This window comes from Sminthopsis crassicaudata, chromosome 1 (genome assembly GCF_048593235.1).
Source record: "Sminthopsis crassicaudata isolate SCR6 chromosome 1, ASM4859323v1, whole genome shotgun sequence".
Classification (NCBI taxonomy): Eukaryota; Metazoa; Chordata; class Mammalia; order Dasyuromorphia; family Dasyuridae; genus Sminthopsis; species Sminthopsis crassicaudata.
In genome coordinates this window covers 477,181,209-477,204,518 of record NC_133617.1, presented here as the reverse complement: position 1 = coordinate 477,204,518, position 23,310 = coordinate 477,181,209, and the positions used below count along the sequence as shown (strand labels likewise).

At 31.8% G+C, this 23,310-nt stretch overlaps 1 protein-coding gene across 1 annotated transcript in view; it reads right to left on the bottom strand.

Annotated features, from left to right (window-relative positions):
- Positions 1 to 5,101: 5,101 nt before the first annotated feature.
- Positions 5,102 to 23,310, bottom strand: part of DNAAF5 (dynein axonemal assembly factor 5) — a 59,901-nt gene continuing 41,692 nt past the window's right edge. The window contains exons 8-13 of the mRNA XM_074281092.1: positions 22,800 to 22,968; positions 19,270 to 19,417; positions 14,369 to 14,519; positions 13,275 to 13,431; positions 7,186 to 7,380; positions 5,102 to 6,109 (exon numbers count right to left, since the gene is read on the bottom strand). Of these exons, the coding sequence (XP_074137193.1) occupies positions 5,973 to 6,109; positions 7,186 to 7,380; positions 13,275 to 13,431; positions 14,369 to 14,519; positions 19,270 to 19,417; positions 22,800 to 22,968 (957 nt within the window). The 3' untranslated portion in view covers positions 5,102 to 5,972. The remainder of the gene's footprint in view (positions 6,110 to 7,185; positions 7,381 to 13,274; positions 13,432 to 14,368; positions 14,520 to 19,269; positions 19,418 to 22,799; positions 22,969 to 23,310) is intronic.

Genomic DNA, 23,310 nt, shown 5'->3' with positions numbered 1-23,310 from the left:
ACCTTGAGGTGCTTCTGGTCTAACAATCTGTTAATGATTCTCCAGTCTTTTGGTTTTAGAATCAATGATCCTGAGGTGCCCCCAAACTTAGAGTGCTATTGTGCTAACAACCTGTCTGTCCATGACTGTAAAAGTCTTCTGGCTAAGGAATACATTTCTTCCTTTAGACTTTAGGGAAGATATATTAGTGAGAGTGTATTGTTTTGATAACCTGTCAATGATTCTAAAGTCTTCTGGCCTTAGGACAGTACTAGATCTGCAATTCAGTGATAGCCAAATTCCTGAGACCACTCCTCAGTTCTACTTCTAGGCCACAAATTAGCATATCAATGACATGAAGAACTGGATAAATTTTCTCCTAGCTCCTGTTTCTTTGCTAAATTCTTTTGGAACTTAGCCTGCCTCAATTGGCATTACAATAAACTTTGTCCCTTGATTTGGATATGAGTTCATGTCTGTAAATTCTTTTGAGATATCTTGAGACACCAGTCTGTGACCCCCACCTTTTGGGGTCATTTCTGAACCTCAACAAAATGGAGATTCAGAGTGTCACATAAAATTTTTTAAAAACAGCACAACAGAAAATTCTAAGTCCTAAATTCTCTTCTTTCCACTCCTCTTCCAACTACTCTTTGAGAAGATAAATTTATATTAACTTAAGGAAATAGAATATTTGTTTCTTTTTGTTTTGCATTAATTAGATATGAAGTAATTCTGCTATTTGGAAAAGCCTTTTTGTGGGTGCTCAGAATAAAAAAATTAAGAGATGAGAAAAGGTGAACATAAGCATCAAATGACATCAAAAAAATGAAATAATTATAACCTAACACATACAAAATGATTTGTTATCAGTTGGGAACTATCCATTGTCTTCTTATTAGAATGAAGATGCACTGGCCAACAGAGTCTATTCCACACTAACCTGATTAAACAAGCTGTTAATGCCTAATAACGGAACACTAACTTTTTTCCACATTTTGGCAATTTTGTGAATTTAATGATCTTAAACTGATAGAACCGATTTAATTTTCATGTTTCTGATTGTAAAAAAAATTTCTAATTTTTTGTAGTTGATTAGTTTTATTTCTTGAAAACTTTTTTTTTTTAAACTGGAGAATGTCCATTGTTATAGAATTATGTTAATGCCTTATAGATTTTAAATCACAGATTTTTCATGGGAAATGTTAAATGCAAAGAATTTCCCATTCCAAGTCCTTTCCTTTTATCTCAGCTGTGCTGATTTTACTTATGCCAAGGCTGTTTTTACACAATCAATATTATCTATTGTCTTATGTAGTATTTTCCATACCACATAGCTAGTAACAAATCTGTCCTCTATCTATATCTGTCATCATCTCAAATTGATATCCTGTGATGGTATCCCAAACTCGGTACATCCAAAACAAAACTTAATATCTTTCCTAAACTCTCTACTCATTCCAACTTTCCTATTATGTTAGGGTGTCACCATCTCCCTAGTCACTTAGGGACAAAATCTTAAGTGTCACCTTCAATTATTTACTCATACTCACAATATCTAACCTATTGTCAAATCTCATCATGTCTGTCTCCACATTTCTCATTTATGTCCCTTTCCTCTCTCTCCACTCATATGGTCATCACTGTATTAATGAAATAGTCTTTTAACTGACATTTTCCTCTCAAGTCTACTCCAAAGGGGAGTTCTTAAAGTATACCTCTCAGCATATCTTCTTCCCACCCTAACTCCTCACCTGCCTAATAAGCTCCAAAGGCTTTTTTTTTTTTTTTTTTACCGCCAGGACCCGAAGTCCCTTATTTGCTATTTAAAGCTCTTCACAACCTGACCCATTCCTTTCTTTCTTTCTTTTCTTCCTACTTGTTATGCTCTTTCATATATTCTATGATATCACTATGTAGTTCCTTCCTGTTCCTTGAACATAATAGTTAATCACTAAAATCCATGCCTTTCCATTTGGTTGTATTCTATATTCAGGAATGCTCTCTTCACCTCACTGTCAGGTTCTTTGGCTTCCTTCTGTCACAAATGAAATTAAGGTATACTGAGGTACAGAGTTTTGAGAACATTGGATTGATCTCTAAGGTTACCAATTAGCAATAAAATGTTTTTTTCAGCTTCTCAGTCAGCCAAAAGACCATGAAGTGAGGCTTACTGGACTTCACATAGTTTTGGGAAGTAAAAGAGAACAAAGAATAGGATGCATCATAGATGAAAACAATATGATTGGTTACAAAGTCAGAAGTGTCACAGATGATGGAAAATAATATGACCAGATGGAAGTCAGGAATGCAGGACTAACAACAACTCCTCCTGCAAACTTGATGCTGTGAAAAGCTCATTGTGGGTGCCCACCTGCACGGTTAGTGTTACAAAAAGGGCAGATTATACTTTCTTGAAAGATAGCCAATGTTTCAGAGATAGCAGACAGGATTCCCTGGCACCCACCTTAAACTTTCAAGGATAAAAGATTTCTTCTAATTGTACAACAATGGCAAGTGGGACAGAGAGAACAATTTTCTTTCAATGCAAGTGATCTATAGGGAAAAAACTTTTAAACTTAACTCTGAGAGGAAAACTGAACTTCTAGACACCTGAACTCCTCAACATAAGACAAACACATAGTTCTGACAGTTATAGAACACAATCAATTAGAGAATGGGATAAAATATAAAATACCAAATCAACATTTTTCTTCTTTCAGGATTATGCTCAAACCCCTTCTTCTGCTGGAAGTTTCCCCATCATTCCTTCTTTTGGAAAGGTTTTCCATCTAAATATTGTATGTAGAAGATTAATTTTACATGTAGTTTCATTAGAATTGTGAGCCCCTTGAGGGCAGGATAATGTTTTTTGCCTTTGTATCTCCAGCACTTAGTTCGGCATCTGGTAGGCAGTAAACTTTTTTTTTTTTTTTATTATATATATATATATATATTTTATAATATTATCCCTTGTATTCATTTTTCCAAATTACCCCCCCTCCCTCTATTCCCTCCCCCCGACGACAGGCAATACCATACATTTTACATGTGTTACAATATAGTCTAGGTACAATACATGTGTGCGAATATCATTTTCTTGTTGCACAATAAACATTAGAATCTGAAGGTACATGCAACCTGGGCAGACAGATATTAGTGCTAACAATTTTCATTCCCCTCCCAGTGTTTCTTCTCTGGGTGCAGCTACCCCTGTCCATCATTGATCAACTGGAAGTGAGTTGGATCTTCTTTATGTTGAAGATTTCCACTTCCATCAGAATACATCCCCATACAGTATTGTTGTTGAAGTGTACAGTGATCTTCTGGTTCTGCTCATTTCACTCAGCATCAGTTGATTTAAGTCTCTCCAGGCCTCTCTATATTCCTCCTGCTGGTCATTTCTTACCGAGCAATAATATTCCATAACCTTCATATACCACAATTTACCCAACCATTCTCCAACTGATGGACATCCATTCATCTTCCAGTTTCTAGCTACAACAAAAAGAGCTGCCACAAACATTTTGGCACATACAGGTCCCTTTCCGCTCTTTAGTATTTCTTTGGGATATAAGCCCAGTAGTAGCGCTGCTGGGTCAAAGGGTATGCACAGTTTGATAACTTTTTGGGCATAATTCCAGATTGCTCTCCAGAATGGCTGGATTCTTTCACAACTCCACCAGCAATGTATTAGTGTCCCAGTTTTCCCACATCCCCTCCAACATTTGTCATTATTTGTTCCTGTCATCTTAGCCAATCTGACAGGTGTGTAGTGGTATCTCAGAGTGGTCTTAATTTGCATTTCTCTGATCAGTAGTGATTTGGAACACTCTTTCATGTGAGTGGATATAGTTTCAATTTCTTCCTCTGAGAATTGTCTGTTCATATCCTTTGACCATTTATCAATTGGAGAATGGTTCGGTTTCTTATAAATTATGGTCAGTTCTCTATATATTTTGGAAATGAGACCTTTGTCAGAACCTTTGTTTTTAAAAATATTTTCCCAATTTGTTACTTCCCTTCTAATCTTGTTTGCATTAGTATTATTTGTACAGAAACTTTTTAGTTTGATGTAATCAAAATCTTCTATTTTGTGATCAATAATGATCTCTAGTTCTCCTCTGGTCATAAATTCCTTCCTCCTCCACAAGTCTGAGAGGTAGATTATCCTCTGTTCCTCTAATCTATTTATTATCTCCCTCTTTATGCCTAAATCATGGACCCATTTTGATCTTATCTTGGTATATGGTGTTAAGTGTGGATCCATATCTAATTTCAGGCAGTAAACCTTTAATAAATGCTTGTTGACTAATTAAAATTATTCTAGCAATTTTTAGTATTTTCCCAAGCCATAAAATGCCAAAACTAACAATAGAACATTATATGTAAAGACCTTGTAGCAATGCCAGCTATAAAAACTTGATGATTTCTTTATAAGTAACAAGGGGAGGCAGAAAAATGCTAAGTAATTAAAAAAGATTTTCAGAAACTTGAGATAGCCTTTCATTTAAGATTATTTCCATATTTTTAAATGTATAATTTAATGGTAAACCAAACAGGAACAAGTCCCTTCTTTCTCCCAGGCTTTTCTTCTGCATTCAATAAAAATAATTATGCTGTGAGAACTGATTTTTAAGTCCTCAGAAATATGATTCAAACTACTGCTATTTTTCAATAATGGGATTCAATAGAGATGATCAGGAATTAAATGATTTGTAGTTAATTGTGCTAAAATGTTAATATCTGTTCTAGTAAGTGAAGGCAATTTGAATGTGGATGCATTGGAAAGTAGTGGGAAGAACATGAAAGCAGGAGTCACATGATATGAACCTGACCTAGATTTATACAGCTAAGATCCAAAGTAGAGTCTTAGCTGGCTCTTCTATAAAAATGGAATAATATCATTCTTTACCTCACAGGATTTCCATGAAGATGACATGAGACAACACAAATGAAATGCTTTGTAAATCTGAAAGCACTATGTAATGGTAAGTTATTACCATTAAAGTTATGCCTAGATAAGAACTTTGTTTTCAAGTTCTTTAAAAAGGAAAAATAGAAAAAACAGCATCTAAACATTTCTGCAAAATATTTTTAAAAAATACACATTCATCCAATATTATAAAACAGAAAATTTTAATTACATTTTCAAACATAAAATGCCAAAATTTAAGTGACATATAATCAATTATTTCAAAACAGAAATAAATGTGCTACCTTTTCCTTGGGTTAATATAAATGTTGCCCTATAGGGACAATACAAACTTGAAAATTTAAGTCTATAAGGCACTTTGGAAAAGAAGGTGCTGAGAAATAATCATTGTGAAACATCTGACAGCTTTAAAAATAAAAATAAAAAATGTGGTTTATTATTTCTTTTATAAGAAAACAACAAAAATTATATCCAATTCTTTATTTAGATTTCAGCACTATCAACCTAAATATTTTTTTCTTCAAGAATGACTATACTATTAGATTATAATCTGTCAAGAATAGTGAACATTTGACTTGTGACAATTCTTCAAAATAAAATTATTTTTAAGTTTGTTGCCTTAGCTATTAGTTATACCACACAAAATTCAAGCAATAGATATCTTCTCACTTTTTCTACTTTTAAAAATTAATGAAAAAGAAATAATTATAATTAAAATCCTGGCCACTTTGTATCTAATATCAATAACTCACTAATCCAAAAAAAGGAATTATATAAATTAGACATGAGTAGAGAATCCATTTAATGGACATTAATATTGTTTTTTAAAATTATTAGAAGTTTACAAAAGAACATGTTTTCATATACTACTGTATATGTGTTAAAAAGAGTACTTTTTTCTATATTAATTTCTTGCTTTCTGAGTTAATATAAAAAAAAAAATCTCTGCTTGTAGAATTAAGTACCATCAACTACTGTCCAAAAAAAGGATAGACTTCTGATACTAGATTATAACTCCAAAACTTGCAATAAATTGACTACTTCCTGAATCTTGTAATTAGAGGATGCCTCTAGTTGACTGGATGTGCTGCAAAAGCTGTTCACAATAAACTAGAGATCGATGTTTGTATTTAACAGCCTCAATTTCTTCCACCAGTAAGTCAGGAAATAGAATACTTCCTTCCTTTAAAACCCCTATAAAAAAAAAAGAAAGAAAGAAAAATGCTGTTTAAAAAGAAAAGCCAGAAATCATTAATGAACACAAACTATGCCATCTCTTCAATCTGAAACCATTGGCTTCCTTTATAAACATGAGCTATACGTATTTACACTGAAAGAAAAACATTTTTCAGAATTATTTACTCATTTATTATATCTATTTCAATGATAGAGAAAATCTTATTAAAAAGTCATAACAACCAACCAAGTTGTTACTAGCCTTGAAATAAACTTTAAAAAATAAAAAGCTGTTATAGAATCTTTTGGCAACTGAAAAATTAGTTTGGTTAGGAATGTACAGGGTAGAAAGAGGGGAATGTGAGAGGAAAAATAAAGAACAGATTTTATCTATTGATATATTAGTTTGTCTGAATAGGCGGACTACTTTCATTACTGCTGATTACCCTGGCTCAAGAGCTCTATCAGGAATTAAAAGATTAAGCAAATGTTGAAGAAATCATTGCAGTTCTGTATTCTTACAAATTGTGACCTAGGGACTTTTATTTATATATATCAGAAGATAATAATGAAAGACTTTAAATTTTCTTTTTTTTTATCCCAAAGTGGATACTTTTACTCAGTCACAGACACAAAGACACAAATTATTGTCAAAAAATAAATATTAATGTCTAACCAAATATTGCTAATGTTGAGATTCTTTAACATATTATTTAAAAGAAGAAACAAGCAATAAGAATAGAAATGGGAAAATATAAAAACTGTCATTGAAAATTTCAAGAATGTCAACATTATTAGATTATTTTATTACTATATCTAGAATGTAAACATTATTATTTCATTACATCATTTTAAATTCATGCATTCAGTTGAAATATTATCTATAATTATATATATTAAAAGTCATTTTCTATATAACACATGGCCTGAGACCATACAAATGCAGATGATCTCAGTTATTCATACTGTCATTCTGATTTTCTGGGGCCTACCTAACTGATTTTACTAAGAGTGGTATCTTCTCAGTTGTTGACTAATTTCCTCTTAGCAATTGTAAATGACTAGATTATACTTAATTGAAAAAAAAATCTTACCTAATACTGCATCCTGAATTGTACTGTCTGGATCATCAAGGTGAACCAACAATTCTTTGTAAAGATATTGTATGTTGCCTTTATAGAAGGATTTTTTATCATCATCATTTCTGATACACTTAAGCCAGCTAATTAAGGAACTTGCAGCTGCTATTCTTACTTCATTAGAAGCATCATCCAGGCGTTTCAAGAGTTCTAAAAGAAAGAATGAAACATTTAAATCAATATTTATTTGAAATCATCAAAATTAATTACACCACCTACTTATTTAACATCTACTATGTTAAAATCATTGTAAAGGTTCATGGAAACCAGAAAAAAATACACATATATACACATGTGTGTATACATATATTATACACATGCAGGAGTTGATCTCCCCAAACAGGAGATAGAATTTGATATGGTCCATCAAAAAGAAGTAGGAGAGGGGCAGCTAGGTGGCAAAGTGGATAGAGCACCTGCCCTAAAGTCAGAAGGACCTGAGTTCAAATCTGGTCTCAGACACTTAATACTTCCTAGCTGTGTGACCCTGAGCAAGTCACTTAATCCCCACTGCCTCAGCCAAAAATAAAATTAAATAAATAAATAAGTAGGAGTTAAGTAGATTTGAGAGATGGGAAAGCATAAAGCATGTTTAGGGATAGTTTAGCTAAGAAGATTCATGTAAGGAATTGTAAGAAAAATGTTAAGACCAAAAGGCAGAATTCTAGACAGTTTGTCAGGGGATTGGGAATTTCACTAATAACTTCTATACCTTGGCAAATTTTCCAATAGATATATATAATAGATATATATAGAATAGCTTCATAAAGTATTGACTATCTGACAGAAATAAATGATGGAAAAAACAAAACCAAAAATGATAGAAACCACTTAAAGAATGAAGTTTTGGGGGGAGGGTGAAATAATTTTAAAAAATTTTAAATGGAGACAATTATTTCAAAGATGTCTGAAGACAATGGGAAAAGATAATTAAATTTAATAAATAAATTAAATAATAAAATATTTTAAATAAAATTTATTTTCAACTTTTAGGGAAATATAACTCATTTATTTATTTATTTATATTTATTTCCCCTCTTTAGTAAATCATTTTATTTTTCAAAATATGCATAGTCTTCAACATTAGCCCTTGCAAAATCTTGTGTTCAATTTTCCTTTCCTTCTCCCATTCCCTCCCCTAAATGGTAAGTAATTCAGCAAATATTAAACATGGTAGAAATAGGTTAAATCCAATATATGCATACATATTTATAATTATCTTGCCATACAAGAAAAATCAAATCAAACCAGAGAAAAAAAAAGAGAGAAGCAAAATAAAATGAAAGCAAACAACAACAAAAAGTGAAAATTCTATGTTGTGAACCATTCAGTTCCCATAATCTTCTCTCAGGGTGTATATGGCTCTCTTCATCACTCAACCAACTGGTTTGAATAGTCTCATTGTTGAAGACAGCCACATCCATCAGAATTGATAATCATATAATATTGATGTTGCTGTGTATAATGATCTCTTAGTTCTGTTCATTTCACTTAGCCTCAGTTCATGCAAGTCTCTCCAGACTTCTCTGAAATCATCCTGCTGATTGTTTCTCACAGAACAATAATATTCCATAGCGTTTATATACCATAACTTATTCAGCCATTCTCCAACTGCTGGGTAATCATTCAGTTCCAGTTTCTTGCCTCTAAGTGAGGGCTGACACAAACATTTTTGCACATATAGGTCCCTTTCCCTTCTTTAAGATCTCTTTGAGATATAAGCCCAATAGAAACACTGCTGGATAAAAGGGTATACACAGTTTGATAACTTTTTGAGCATAGTTCCAAAGTTCTCTCCAGAATGGCTGGATCGATTCACAATTTCACCAACAATGCATTAGTGTCCCAGTTTTCCCACATCCCCTCCAACATTCGTCATTATCTTTTCCTGTCATCTTAGCCAATCTGAGTATGTAGTGGTATTTTAGAGTTGTCTTAATTTTCAGGAAATATAACTTTTATAACCTTAGTTTTTTCTAAGATCCACTTCAGTGTAAACATTCTAAGGGATCTCATATTACACAGATTGGACTAGATTATTTTCTATGGCAACTAAAGACATATTTTTATCGATTCTTTTTGTTTTTACATCATAGCTTTCTCCAGATAGTATCTTCTCCCTATCTAGCACTAAACACAGGACAACAAAATGAGCAAGAGTATCAAAATATTATAGCATGTGCTGCTTTCTACCTGTAATATCTGTTGGGAAAAGGGGGCTATATTTGTGGATATGATCTTTGCAATTAAGATCATCCACAGATCTTTGGCTTCTTCTTAGTGCTTTGTTTTTAAAATTTCCTTGAATGAAGGGTAGCTAGGTGGTGTAGTGGATAGAATACCAGCCCTGGAATCAGGAGGAACTGAGTTCTAATATGGCCTCAGATCCTTGGAGACACTAACTATGGGATCCTGGCAAGTCACTTAATCTCAATTGCCTGAACAACAACAAAATTCATGAATATAATTCACTTTACACTTCAAATTATACTATAAAGCATAATCACAAGTATTTGATAATAGTTTAAAAAAAACCCAGAAAAGTAGGTCACTAGAACTGAAGGACTAGAAACAATGTAACTTAATAATCCAAATTATTTAAGGGATATATGTATATTTGATAAGAATTACTGGGAAAACTGGAAAGTAGTTTGGTAAAAACCAGAGTTAGATTAATATCTAGTAATATAGAATGCAAAAACTCAACCTGGGATACATGCAGTATTCTTTTTTGGAAATTGTCTTTTATTTTACCCAATTACAAAAAAGGAGGTTTTCAACATTCATTTTTATAAGATTTTGAGTTCAAAATTTTTTCCCTTCCTCTCTTCCCTCTATCTTCTCCAAGATGACAATCACAATCTGATATAGTTCATACATGTACAATCATGTATTTCCACATTAATCGCATGATCAGAATAAGTTGAAAATTAGAAAAGTATCAGATCAGACTCTTTTTATAACTAACACTTGGTGGAAGACAAAAAAACCAGGACTCTAAAGACTTAACAATGTCTTTAGAAGTAATTACAAAGGATAAAATAGGCTGGGATTATCAGCCTGTGAGATCACACAGGTGACTATGGATTTCAAAGATTTTTTTTTCCTTTGGTGTTAAATCAAATGTATCAAAGCAATGAATTTCATGCCTTCAGCATCATTCTTTAATATATGACCTAACTGGCCAAGGAGAGTGGAATGAAGTCTTAGAAAAGAATTCTAAGACTTATTTGCCCTCTGGTGGCCAGGCAATGAAAAAAGTTGTATGTACCTTAGAATCAAGTAGTTAAATCTATAAAAATAACCATTAGAAAAGCTCTATCTAATTCATTGTACATAGTAATAACAAGAATTATTGATGATTAACTGTAACAGACCTAGCTCTTCTCAGCAATACAGGGATCCAAGACAATTCCAATAGACTTGGAAGGGAGGGAAGGAGTTTTCAACATTTACCTTTGCAAACTTTTTGTTCCACATTTTCTCCCTTCTTTCCTTTTCTCTGAGACAGCAACCTACTATACTATACATCCTAGCTATGTGACCCTGGGCAAGTCACTTAACCCCAATTGCCTAAAAAAAAAAAAAACTTTTGAAATTTTGAAAACTTTAGCCAATGCAGTCCCCAGCCTGCTTCTAGAGGACTGGATATTACCCAATTCCTGACAGACAAATGATAGACTAAAAATGCCTAATAAGGTATAGCCTTTTGGATACAACTAAAGTGGGAATTTATTTTGGTTGACTATGCATATTTTAAGAACTCTGTTTTTATTTTTGTCCTAGGGGTAGAATGCAAGAAAGAGGGGGAAGAGAAAGAGAAGCCACATAAAACAAAGAACAAAACAAAGAAAGACAAGGACATTTAAGCATTAAAAAGCAAGTACAAATGAACTGAACCAGCTACATCCAGCGAAAGAACTCTGGGAGATGACTATGAACCACTACATAGAATTCCCAATCCTTCTATTTTTGTCCACCTGCATTTTTGATTTCCTTCACAAGCTAATTGTACACTATTTCAAAGTCCAATTCTTTTTGTTCAGCAAAACAACTGTTTGGACATGGTATACATATATTATGTTTAACTTATATTTTAACATATTTAACATGTATTGGTCAACCTGCCATCTGGGGGGGGGGGGTGAAGGAGGGAAAAATTGGAACAAAGGTTGGCAATTGTCAATGCTGTAAAATTACCCGTGCAAATATCTGGTAAATAAAAACTATTATTTAAACAAACAAACAAACAAACAAGTACATATATAATCATAGATAAACAGAATAATTTTAAAACTACAGGTTGGGGGCAGCTAGGTGGCACAGTATATAGAACACTGTGCCTAGAGTCAGGAGAACCTGATTTCAAATCTGACCTCGACAATTAAGGCCAATTGCATTGCAAAAAAACAAAAAATAACAAAAAATTCCTACAGTTTGAATATGTTATATATTTAAAAAGAAAAATAAATAAAAGCCAAGTTGTCTATAGTAGATACATGTATTTTCATATATTATCCCCCTTTCTGTTATACTATTTTATATAGAAAAGTCTCTTTTATTTACTTATACAGCATTTTCAAAGCTTAGAAAACAAATAAAGCCAGCCCAGGATCCATGAGATATAGGTGCTAGTCTTAAGAGGCTCTTCAACTAACTATGGGACCTTAAACAAATGTAAAAAATTTAACCTTCAATTGGTCCCATCCTATCTTTTTAATCTCATGATATATTACTTCTCTTCTGATACAACTAATCTGGTTTTCTGCTCTCTTGAGTGCATCCGATCTTCCCACCTTTGTGGGAAAGGTCAATTACTCCTGAAATGTCTTTTCTTCATTCCACTTCAGAGAATCCCTCATTTCCTTCTTCACCTAGAATTTCCAACCTTGGTCAACCAAAAGAGATTTATGGATAGGCTTCTGGGCTCCATTAACTTTTTTAAAACTACAATTACTTTGAAATCCCATATATTTTATTTTATGCTTTTAAAAACATTGTTCTGATAGAAATATGTTTAAAAGAATTGTACATGTTTAAGCTATAGTAAGTTGCTATCTAGGAGAAAGGGGAAAGAGGGAGAAAAATGTGGAACAAAAAGTTTTGTAAAGGTGAATGTTGAAAACTATCTTTGCTTGTATTTGGAAAAACAAAAACCTACCATAAAAGTAAATAAATGAAAAAAACCCAAACCATTATTCTGAGGAGTATACAGATTTCCTCAGAATGACAAAGGGGTCCATGGCCCCTCCAAAGTTAAGAATTTCTGTTCTACCCAAAGCCTTTCTAGATTCTCTAAATAATGATGATGACAATGATAATAGTAATAATAAAAATTGGAGATGATCCTGCTGCCATCATTACTGCTGTCTTTCTTTCTTTTGGTCTCTCTCTTTCTCTCTGATACATATTTTCCCTTAATAGGATATAAGATCTTTAAAAGCGGAGATGATTTCATTTTTTTTGTTTTTGTCTTCCCAGTTTCTAGCACAGTACTTGGCACAGAGTAGATGCTTACTATTGTCTTGATTATCGATCCTCTGGGCATCAATAAATGGAGAGATTTGGACTACATAGTCTTTAAGGTTCATTTCACTTCTAAAATTTTGCTTCGGGGTATATTTTAAGTGTTAAGAATAAACATATGAAATGATAAAGTGAGATAAGAAGATCTAAGGACACATAATATAAAAACATCATTTCTTAGTTATTGGAATTCAGATTAAATATAATGACTAAATGTGGTTCCAGAAGACTGATAATGAAACACTTTTATCTTCTTGATAAATATATGCAATTATATAGAATAATGCATTAGCTATTAGATGTGGTCACTGTGATGGTTTTTGTTTAACTAGTTTATTTGTTACGAGAGGATTCTATGTGTATAAGTGAGATGGGGGGAAGAGACTATTGGAAATTAGTAGTTATATTAGAAGCAAAAAAGTAACAATATAATTTAAAATTGGTTAACTTTTTTTTTACAATTCAATAGAAATATGATCAACTGCAACATGAATGTAGTACAAGGAAATAATTCCTACCAGGATAAATCTTGATGAATTTATCTGAATCAGCTATGTCAGTACAGGCCTTTAAAAATATGTTAATAATACGGCATGACATTAGTCGAGTCATTTTAGAATCTTCTTCCAGTGTGTTAATAATCTGAGGCATCACTATTTCTTGTATTTCTATTATCTGCAATTAATAAGAAAAAATAAGAAATTTTAAGATTAATTTCTAATCCAAAATTGGTACTGTGTTGATATGAATTTTATATCAAAGGCATACATTATGTGCGTTTATGAAAATAAAATAAGATATATGTTTTTTATGTAAAATGTAATGAATACTTTCATTTTTAACATTTTTTTCCTATGAAGCAAATGTTTTTGCAATTTTAAGTTATTTTTGTTGAATCTAGGTAGTTATTGTCCCTAATACATTTCACTCCTTTTCTATAAAAAAATCATGTAGCATGAAAAGGATTCATGAGGGAATGTATTTTTTCCCTTCCAATTTGCATTTTAGTAATACTTTCATTTGGAAATAATCACTTCTTTAGTGCACCACTAGATGGTGCTAATAATATACCATATGGCTATTTTGAAATCACTTTTTTTTACTTATGTGTTGTTCTACAAAAGCTATGAACTCAAAGCAATAACAAAAACTTTCTATTTTTAATAACTATTTATTTCCCCAATTAATGACTAATTATATATTTTCCCAACAATGCATGTCTATGAAAGTCTAAGATAACAATTATACTATGGTTAAAATTTTATTACAAAAGCAACCTTTTAATAAAAATAGAGTAAATTTTTGTAAATTTTACCTGTGATTATCAAGACAATGAGAATATGTATTTATGAAGTCCTTGTAAACTTTATTGACAAGGCCTTTCCTATTACCTTTTTTTGTTAGATCTTTGTATCAAGTTTTCTTCTTACTCTCAATAGAGCTATAAGCTAACAATTTTTTTCCCCCTCTGAACATTCTTTCCACATCAAAACATTTTACAATAAGGAAAAAATCTGTTCAAAGCTTTTCCTCTGAATTTTGTTTGGAAAAAATTTTTTGCACTATGCATATTTTCTTACATATGCTTTATAAATGAATTTTAAAATTGTACCTGTTTTGATGAAAGTATCTCACTGTGAATAAGAGCCCAAAGGCATGATACAGCTGTAGTGCGAATGGCAGCCGCTGTTCTTCCAGCATGCCACTGAAGATTAGGAACCAATATGTCTTTTATCACTGTCTCAAGGTGGCCATGAAACTGTCTAAAACCAAATGAGAAATTAAATAAATGAGGTAAACAGTTGTTTTATAAAGGGGAAAAAAATCTAATTTAAAAAACATACTTAGCAAAAGCAAAAAAGGAATAAATACAATTCTTAATACTATATTGTCCATATGTAAAGAAAGGAAACTAATCCTATTCCTCTGGTGGTAGCCTACTTTTTGCCCATCCATTCATATGCCTAACCATTCAAAAGAGGTGGTGACCAGTGCAAGGAAAGAGACATCAAATCTAGACTTAATTTGGTCTGTAGAAGGACTCAAGACCCAATTGGGCTGGGGCAATTAGAGAAAGTGGCTTAAAATCAGCAGATGGCTGCATTTCAGGTATTGTTGGAGAATCTAACTCCCAATAAACTAAGAAATTTATTAATGATTACACCACTATTATAAAATATTTTCTTGTCAAAATTGTTTTTATTTTAAAGAAAAGAAAACTCCTAGATACAAACAATATAAATTCTTATATAAGTTTGGGGAAAAATGAAGAAAAAAAAAAAGAGACAAAACTTACACAGATTCTATCTTAAAACATTAGCACAAAAAAAGGGACTACATAATTACCAGATTGCCAATAAGCAAAAGGGGCTCAGAGGAATCCAAAGTGCAAATATATAAAGTATATAAGTACAGATAACAGGATGGTTAATTTAGTTGAAGTAAGAAATACTTGATGACATAGGCTTTTCAAAAAAAGCTGTTCAATTTTCAATTAGTTGATAAATGTTGATAAATTAATGTACTCCATACACCATTAAATTCAACCTCCCAAGTTCAAAACCACATATAATTTTCAAATATTCTTTAATGAAAAAATATATCCTTTAACACTATCAGAATTTCTCCATATGAAATACCTCCAATTGTCAAGTTAATTCTATCACATAGATTCCTTCCTTACTCTCTTCTCCACTAGTGAACTATAACTAGATGCTCTCTTAAGATTTAAAATATAAACAGAAATCAAATGAAAATGAATTTATGTATTTCTTCATTTGCCACATTTAAAAAAACACATATAATTAATAAATTGCTTTCTTTTCTTGATTTTAATCTCTTCCCCAGCAGATGGCATTTCAGAGTCAATAATGAAAGCACAGAAAACTTTTGAAAATGAATTTTTGATGTAACATGATTCCCAGATTTTCAATTAAATTTTTTGGTAAATTTTAATTTTTAAGCCAAATTGTCATTTTCTATAGAAAAATTTAAAGAAAAAAAATGTTTAGCATTGCTTAAAATTTACTTTTGTAAAGTAGTCTACATAAAGTGACATAAAGTGATTCTGAAGAAATGTATCAAAGTTTGTTGACAATATGAAGGTTTCTTGTCATGTCATGCTCTAGGAATCACTTTTTCTAAATACCTAATACTTAATATCAGTAAGTCAAATCAGTCAGCCAACTAACATGAAAAACCATTAGAAAAAGAAAGCTAATAATGGCCACAAAGAACCAGTTTTAATAAGGCAAATCAGAACCTGTCAATGTGAAGGGCTAAAATGTGGAAAGGAAAAATAAATACAAATTGCTTCTAAATAATGAATTCTATTGTATACAGAAAAATGTACAACCGTTCACAAATTAGTGACTCTAGAATATCTCTGGCCTACTCTAAAATGAAAAACAATGCTGAGTAAAATTTAGCCACTCTTAGCTAATAACTAGGGGGATGAGGAAAGACTTCATGAAGAAGCACCAGGGCTGAGTCTTGATGAAAGCTTCTAAAGAGCAAAAGCAGACCCAATCCTAGGCATGAGAGTCTGTGCAATTGCAGAAAAGCAGAAGAAAAGATACTGACTTCAAGGCATTAAGGGGTAAGGGGAGGGGGGGTTCCTGTTAAAATGTCAGAAGATTTTTTTTTTACAATTATATATATACATCATGTTAAAATGGCCAATAGTCAGCATGCTGAACATCTCTTAGCCATTTTATTTTTGTTATTGTCTATGTGCAAGAGAGCACTACCAAGGGAGCAGTGATTCTGTTGTGTCATTGTTGTAATACCCAAGAATTGAAGAATTGGATTAAAAACAAACAAACAAAAACAAAACAAAAAGCTCCCTTTAGAGGATGGCAATTTTTCTAGAAGATATGATGTTCTTATCAGTTAGTTAAATCTCAACAAAACCAATTCAACTTTTTTTTTTTACACATTGATAAAAATTTCCACACATAACATTGATGAACAAGTTGCTAGGCACTTCGTTTGAAATCTTCTTAAATTACTTTTTGTTTGTTTTTTAACCACATTTGTTAAAACCACATTTGTTTTCTTTTATATAACCTAGTTAAATGAGTGCTCCTTCTTGATTCTGCCTTCTTTGCTTTGCATTATATCATTAAGGTCTTTTCAAATGTCTTTATTCTTCTTATTTAATCAAATTATACTATTCTACAACATTAATTCAGCACATTTTTTTTGTCCATTTACTATTGGATATTATTGTTTCTGAATTATAAATACTATTAAGTATTTCTGAATAGAATTCTTTGTTTTTGATAATAAAAGGCTCAAGACTGACCATGACAATTCCCAGCTTCTTAATTAATTAATTAGTCCCTCCTAGACATTTGAGAAGAAAAACCAATAAAGAAAATCCTTTCATCATTTTTCTTTCTTTCTTTTTTTTTTTTTGCTGAAGCAACTGGGGTTCAGTGATTTGCCTAAGGTCACACAGCTAGGAAGTGTTAAGTGTCTGAGGCCAAATTTGAACTCAGGTCTTCCTAACTTCAGGGCTGGTACTCTATCCACTGAGTCATCTAGCTGCCCCATGCAGCAGTTTTCTTGACTAGTTCCTTCCATATTTTTGTTTGTTTTTGTTTTGTGTTTTTAAAAGAGCAAAATGTCTCCTTTGAAGTAGCAGAAAAAACAATCGATTAAGAGTTCCAGGATTAAATCCCAGCTCTATTACTCCATAAATCTTGGGGTAAAGTCTCTTCCCTTTTTGTACCCCAATTTTCTAATATGTAAAATTACAGGTTTAAACTAGATTATCTCTTAAGTTCCCTTATCTTCCCTAGCATTCTATAACTCTAGAATGAGATGTTTCTAGAGCATAGGATTATATGACTACAGTATAAACATAAAAGACTGCTATTCCAAATCTTGTGTCACCTTAACTATCTCTTGGCTTAATACACACTTTTCAATTTGGCATCTAGATCCCTTTATAATTTGATATCTATAATTCAAGACATGACATTACAATTCCAGATATTTCAAGCGATTCCTTTTCATGCAACAGATGATTCAATTAGATTAGCCTATGCTCCTTGAATCTGACCTTCTATTTTCCATTTCAATTTCTTCACATAGGTCTGATCCCTGGGCCCAGAATGTACTTTCTCCTCACTTTTGCTTCACTTCCTTCAAGGGAATATCGTTATATTCTCTAGCAGAATGTGGAGCCAGGCCCATTGTCATGATCTTGTGTCCTTTAAAATTCTAAATAGCACACAACAGACATTTAATAAAGGAGTAATAACCTCAGGGGATGTTCCCAATAACTAGGTCAAAGGATATTATGTTCAAAACTTCAATAGTTTACTGCCAGAGTACTTTCCAAAAGAATTTTTACTAATTTCTAATTCATTCTTAGGCATCTAATTTTGTGTTTATATTTGTTATATTAAAAGGCAAAATAAAATTCACTTTAAAGTTTTCTGTATTCAAATGTAACTGAAATTTTCTCTCAAATTACTCAAAATTCTATGATAAATCCTTATCAAAAAAATTGTTATAAAAGGCATCTTGTAGAAAGCTATCTCAATTTAAAAACTGAGTACTTTGCAGAAGTTAGCTGTTTTCAAGTGGAATTCCTTAAAATTGCACAATTTAAAAGACTACTATTTCTTGGCTGAACAGTCAGAAAGACAATATTGTTTGACTGAATTCTTTTGAATAATTATGGAATTCTACTTAGGAGGTTCTGTAACCCACATCAAATCAACCTATAGGAAAATAGTTCCAAATTCTATTTGGTCATAATTTTATATTTAGATTGCCCCTGACTGATCCACCTTGATATTTTAAACCCATTTCCTTCTCACTTCTCTTTTTGTTTTTGTCTTACTTATCTGACAATAGTAGAGAACAGATAAAACAATACTCATTTAATTTGTTTGCAAGTATACCACAAGGTCAATACAAAATGAGGAGCTAATAGATACATCATCAAAATGAAAACATTCTAAAAAGTTTCACTTACTGTGAATAATTTAACATTTCTCTGATTCATTATTTAAAATAAGTTTATTCACCACTAACAATTTCCTTGTTCACTTTCATCCAACATTAAATAACTTGCATATTTTTTTTTGAAGTTCATTTCAGCTTATGTAAATCACAAGGACATATAATGGGGATGAGAATTACCTGCTGTTTCCAACTCATGCTGCTTATTCTCTGGTCAATCACTTCATTCTTCTCATCCTCCCTCCCAAAAAAAAATCCTGGTCTCTCACATTCAATGCTAGGCTTTGCTACTTGTGATTTACCTTGGCTGCGATTAGACCTCAACATCATTTCCTGGACATTTCTAAAAATGCTGCACTCTATTCCTTCTGTCCCACCTCTAGGTTGTCTTCCCCTGTTAGAATGTGATGTATATCTGTTCTGAGTAATTATATTTGTATGTCTAATGCTTGGCTTTACCTATATGACAGTAAGTACTTTATAATCATTTTTCAAACATTTATATATTAACTTGAATAAAGTGAGACTACTTACTGTTGAGAATCCACAGTACTGCTTGCTTTTAAAAGTACTTGTGATAACATTGTGAAGAACTTTAGGCGCATTTGTGGATCCTTGGTTGGTTGAAGACAAGTCTTAAGGATAGGAATAAAGTAATTAAGAGCTTTACCTAATACAGGACCTGGAAAACAAATTGAAAAATTGTTCTAGTAGCTTCGTAGTTTATTTATATATTTCATATCACCCAAAAGATTTGAGTCCAAAAGATGTTATAAATTTTGCTTATTCTTATTTGTGACCAAACCTGTAAAGATATCTAGAAGAAGATTGTTTTTCATGATTTATGCACATAAGGAGATTAAATGAAAAAGGTGATTAAACTGGAAAAGTTAAGAGTATGAATATTTTGTCTCTAGCTAAATTTAGTTTTCAATTTATATTAATTCCCTACTTTTGGGATGCAGAATATTTTTCCAATAAAAGTAGCTAAAGACAATTTAAAACAGAATATTGTACTCATGCATTTAATTAAATGATTTTTTGCTTTTAAGCATTTTTCTGGAAGAGTAAATTAATAAGAAATTTTCAAACAATAGTTAAATGATCAGTCTAACTAAGTTTTAATTTACCTACAACTGCCCAAACATTTCTCAAACTTTGATTTAATGATGCTAATGACAATTTAAAATGATATAAGCTATTGAGATTCTATATAATAATATTTACTATCTGGGAATTCATTGTCAAAATAATTCCTGGTGTCTAAATATATATTGCAAGAATACAATACAAACCATATTGTGCTGTACATGTGTACTGCATAACAAAACAAACTATAAAATGTTTTATTTGCTATACACTGTGCCAATAAAGTTTTAAATTTAAGAACAAAAATTATGGAATTCTACTTAGGAGGTTCTGTAACCCACATCAAATCAACCTATAGGAAAATAGTTCCAAATTCTATTTGGTCATAATTTTATATTTAGATTGCCCCTGACTGATCCACCTTGATATTTTAAACCCATTTCCTTCTCACTTCTCTTTTTGTTTTTGTCTTACTTATCTGACAATAGTAGAGAACAGATAAAACAATACTCATTATTTAATTTGTTTGCAAGTATACCACAAGGTCAATACAAAATGAGGAGCTAATAGATACATCATCAAAATGAAAACATTCTAAAAAGTTTCAATATAATCTCAACTGCATTAATTACTTTTTTTCTTCTCACACTAGTTTGCTGGTATAGAAATTTAAGAAGCAAATTCAATCAGCCCCTTATTTACTACTTTCTAAGGAGTCTTACTTTAGAAAAGACATTCTGGATCCAGCAATTGATCCTTTTTGGACACTGGGATTAACTTTTAGAAACAGAGTATGAAATAGCTATTGTAATAATGCAAAGAGAGAGATGCCAAAAGTTTAAAGCAAAGAACTAAAACAAAACAAAACAGTATCACTAAAAGTTTTAAAGTTGCTCTTTAAAAGTCTGACACTGAGCATGAGCTCTTAAATCAGGAGGACTTGAGTTTATATCTGACCTCAGACACTTAACACTTTTTAGCTATGTGACCCTGGGCAAGTCACTTGACCCCAATTACTTCAGCAAAAACCAAACTAAAACAAAAGTCTCTGACATTTATAATCAAGGATCAAACTACTTCCTGATAAATTTTACTGTGAAATTCTATAATTTCAAACACAGAAATTTAACTTGCTATCTAGTATCGATGAAATTTCCCTATTTTCTCTCTCCATTTAGATTTTAATCATGTCCCTCTATATAGATTTTTCTCTCCAACATAAAAGATATCTATGTTGCACATACTTTTTTTCTACTTTTATTAACTCATTTTTGTTTTTTTATCCCTCAAAACTAGCACAATGGCCCATAGGCAGAATTTAATAACTGTTTGTTGGCTGACTGATTCATTTATGGAAGTCCTACCAAGCCTTCAAGGATTGCACCAGGTACTAACTACCTCTTCCAAGAAATCCTTCCTAGAAATTATAGCTAATAGTGACCTTTCCTCTTCTTTTCTACAAACTGCACTTGCTTGTCTTTATTTTGAAGCATTCAACATTTAGAAGAAAACTTATCATCATCTATCATATTTTTAAAGTTCCACATTGTTTTGTTCTTTGATTTTTAATTTTACAGAGATTGAAAATAGTTTTATTACTTCTCCCCTTCTCTTCCCTAATCACCTCCCTTCATCCCCCCCAAACTACACCAAGAGTGGAAAAGCCTGGAGAGCAGAGCTTTGGTCATGGCCTTTCTTTTCTGAATGGCAAATGTCTTTTCCTTCACACATACATAACTAATGTTTAATAAGGAATAAACTTAGGAAATTGCAACTCTTAATTCTGGAATGAATTCTAATTCTCACTCTTTGAATAATATGTGAGACTGAACCTCATTAAATATTATTATATGGCAGTTTTCCTCTTTAAAAAAAGATTTTCTGAGGCTTCTTTAAATTCTAAATGATTAATTCATAAATTATCTAAAAACTGATCAATATATATAAATTATGATATTTCATGTTGTTTTCTATAGTTAGCATCAATGTCCTTAAAAATTAAAAATTAAAAAAATTGTTAGGAAAATTACTTGGGTGAAATGGGGTGGGAGGAAAGCTTTATGGAAAAATCAGTTTAAAAGGAGATGAAATTTTAATTAAATTTGACACATATTTCTTAAAAATTCAAATATACATACACATATCACATGCAGAAAAATCATGTACATCATAGAATTCTAAATTTTGGATGTTTACTTTAAATATGCAATGAAAACATTATAAAAAATATTATATATTTCTGGGAAATATTTCTAAAATTTCAGAGCTGAATTATAGCAGAACAGAAATTTAAGGCAACAGAGAAAAAACATTCCAACAATTTTACCTATTTACATAAAAAATTTAGTGGGCTGATAAATTCAATTTTGTTGGGGATGTTAAGTTACATAGATGTTTAAGATAATAGTTAAATAAGGTAAAAGATTATCATATTCTCAAGGTTTAACATTAAAAGTATATACCTATGGCATAAATGATGATAGAAAAAAGTACATGAAATTTATTCCATTCTTCATCTTTTTCAGAATACAGGAAAAAAACTTCAGCATGAACCAATGGAGAGTTTTAAAAGAACAAATCACACACTTTCATTTGACAAAATGGTTAGATAATCATCACAAACAAAAAGTTACATGTATTTTTCTTGAGAAATTCACAAATAAGGGGCAGCTAGGTGGCACAATGGATAGAGCACCAGTCTTGAATTCAGGAGGACCCGAGTTCAAATCTGCTCTCAGACACTTAACACTTCCTAGCTGTGTGACCCTGGGCAAGTCACTTGACCCCAGCCTCAGGAAAAAAAAAAGGAAAAAAGAGAGAAATTCACAAATGTCAAAGAGAACTAATATAAATCATGCCTATAAAGTTAATAAAGTGTAACAAGAAAACTTCTCTTAATAGTGACAATAATTTAAGATGCTGCTAATATTATATATTCTTACCTACATACAATAATCCTTTGAGGAGGTGCTTACCTGACTGAGTGACAACTACTTCAAACTGTAGTAGTTCAACCGAATGACAATTCCAATTCTGATGTGATAAAGTGAGCCATTCCATAAGCTGGTCTATATGCTGCTGATAGAGATCCAGAGTCCCATCACATTTTTGCATCAGAGCTAGTAAGTTCATTGTTTCCTGAACCTGTGATATATAAAATCTTGGATTAGTCCCTTTAAGGAATATTCCAGCGTTACATCTTTATTAAACATGTGAGACTATTTATATTTACATGGATTACATTAAATTAAATTTACATTTTTACAAGAAACTACAGGGGCCCTAAGAGGCCATCAAGTCCAACTCCTTCACTTAACAGAGTATAAACTGAAGCTCAGAGAGCTTAAGTGATTTGATCAGGATCAAACATCTGCTAAGTGTCTGGGGCAGGATTTGAATCCAGGTCTTTCTGACACTAAGTCCTATGCCTCATTCAGTTCACCAAGAAGTTTCTCAGGAATAGTCATGCTCATCTGCTGCTGGACA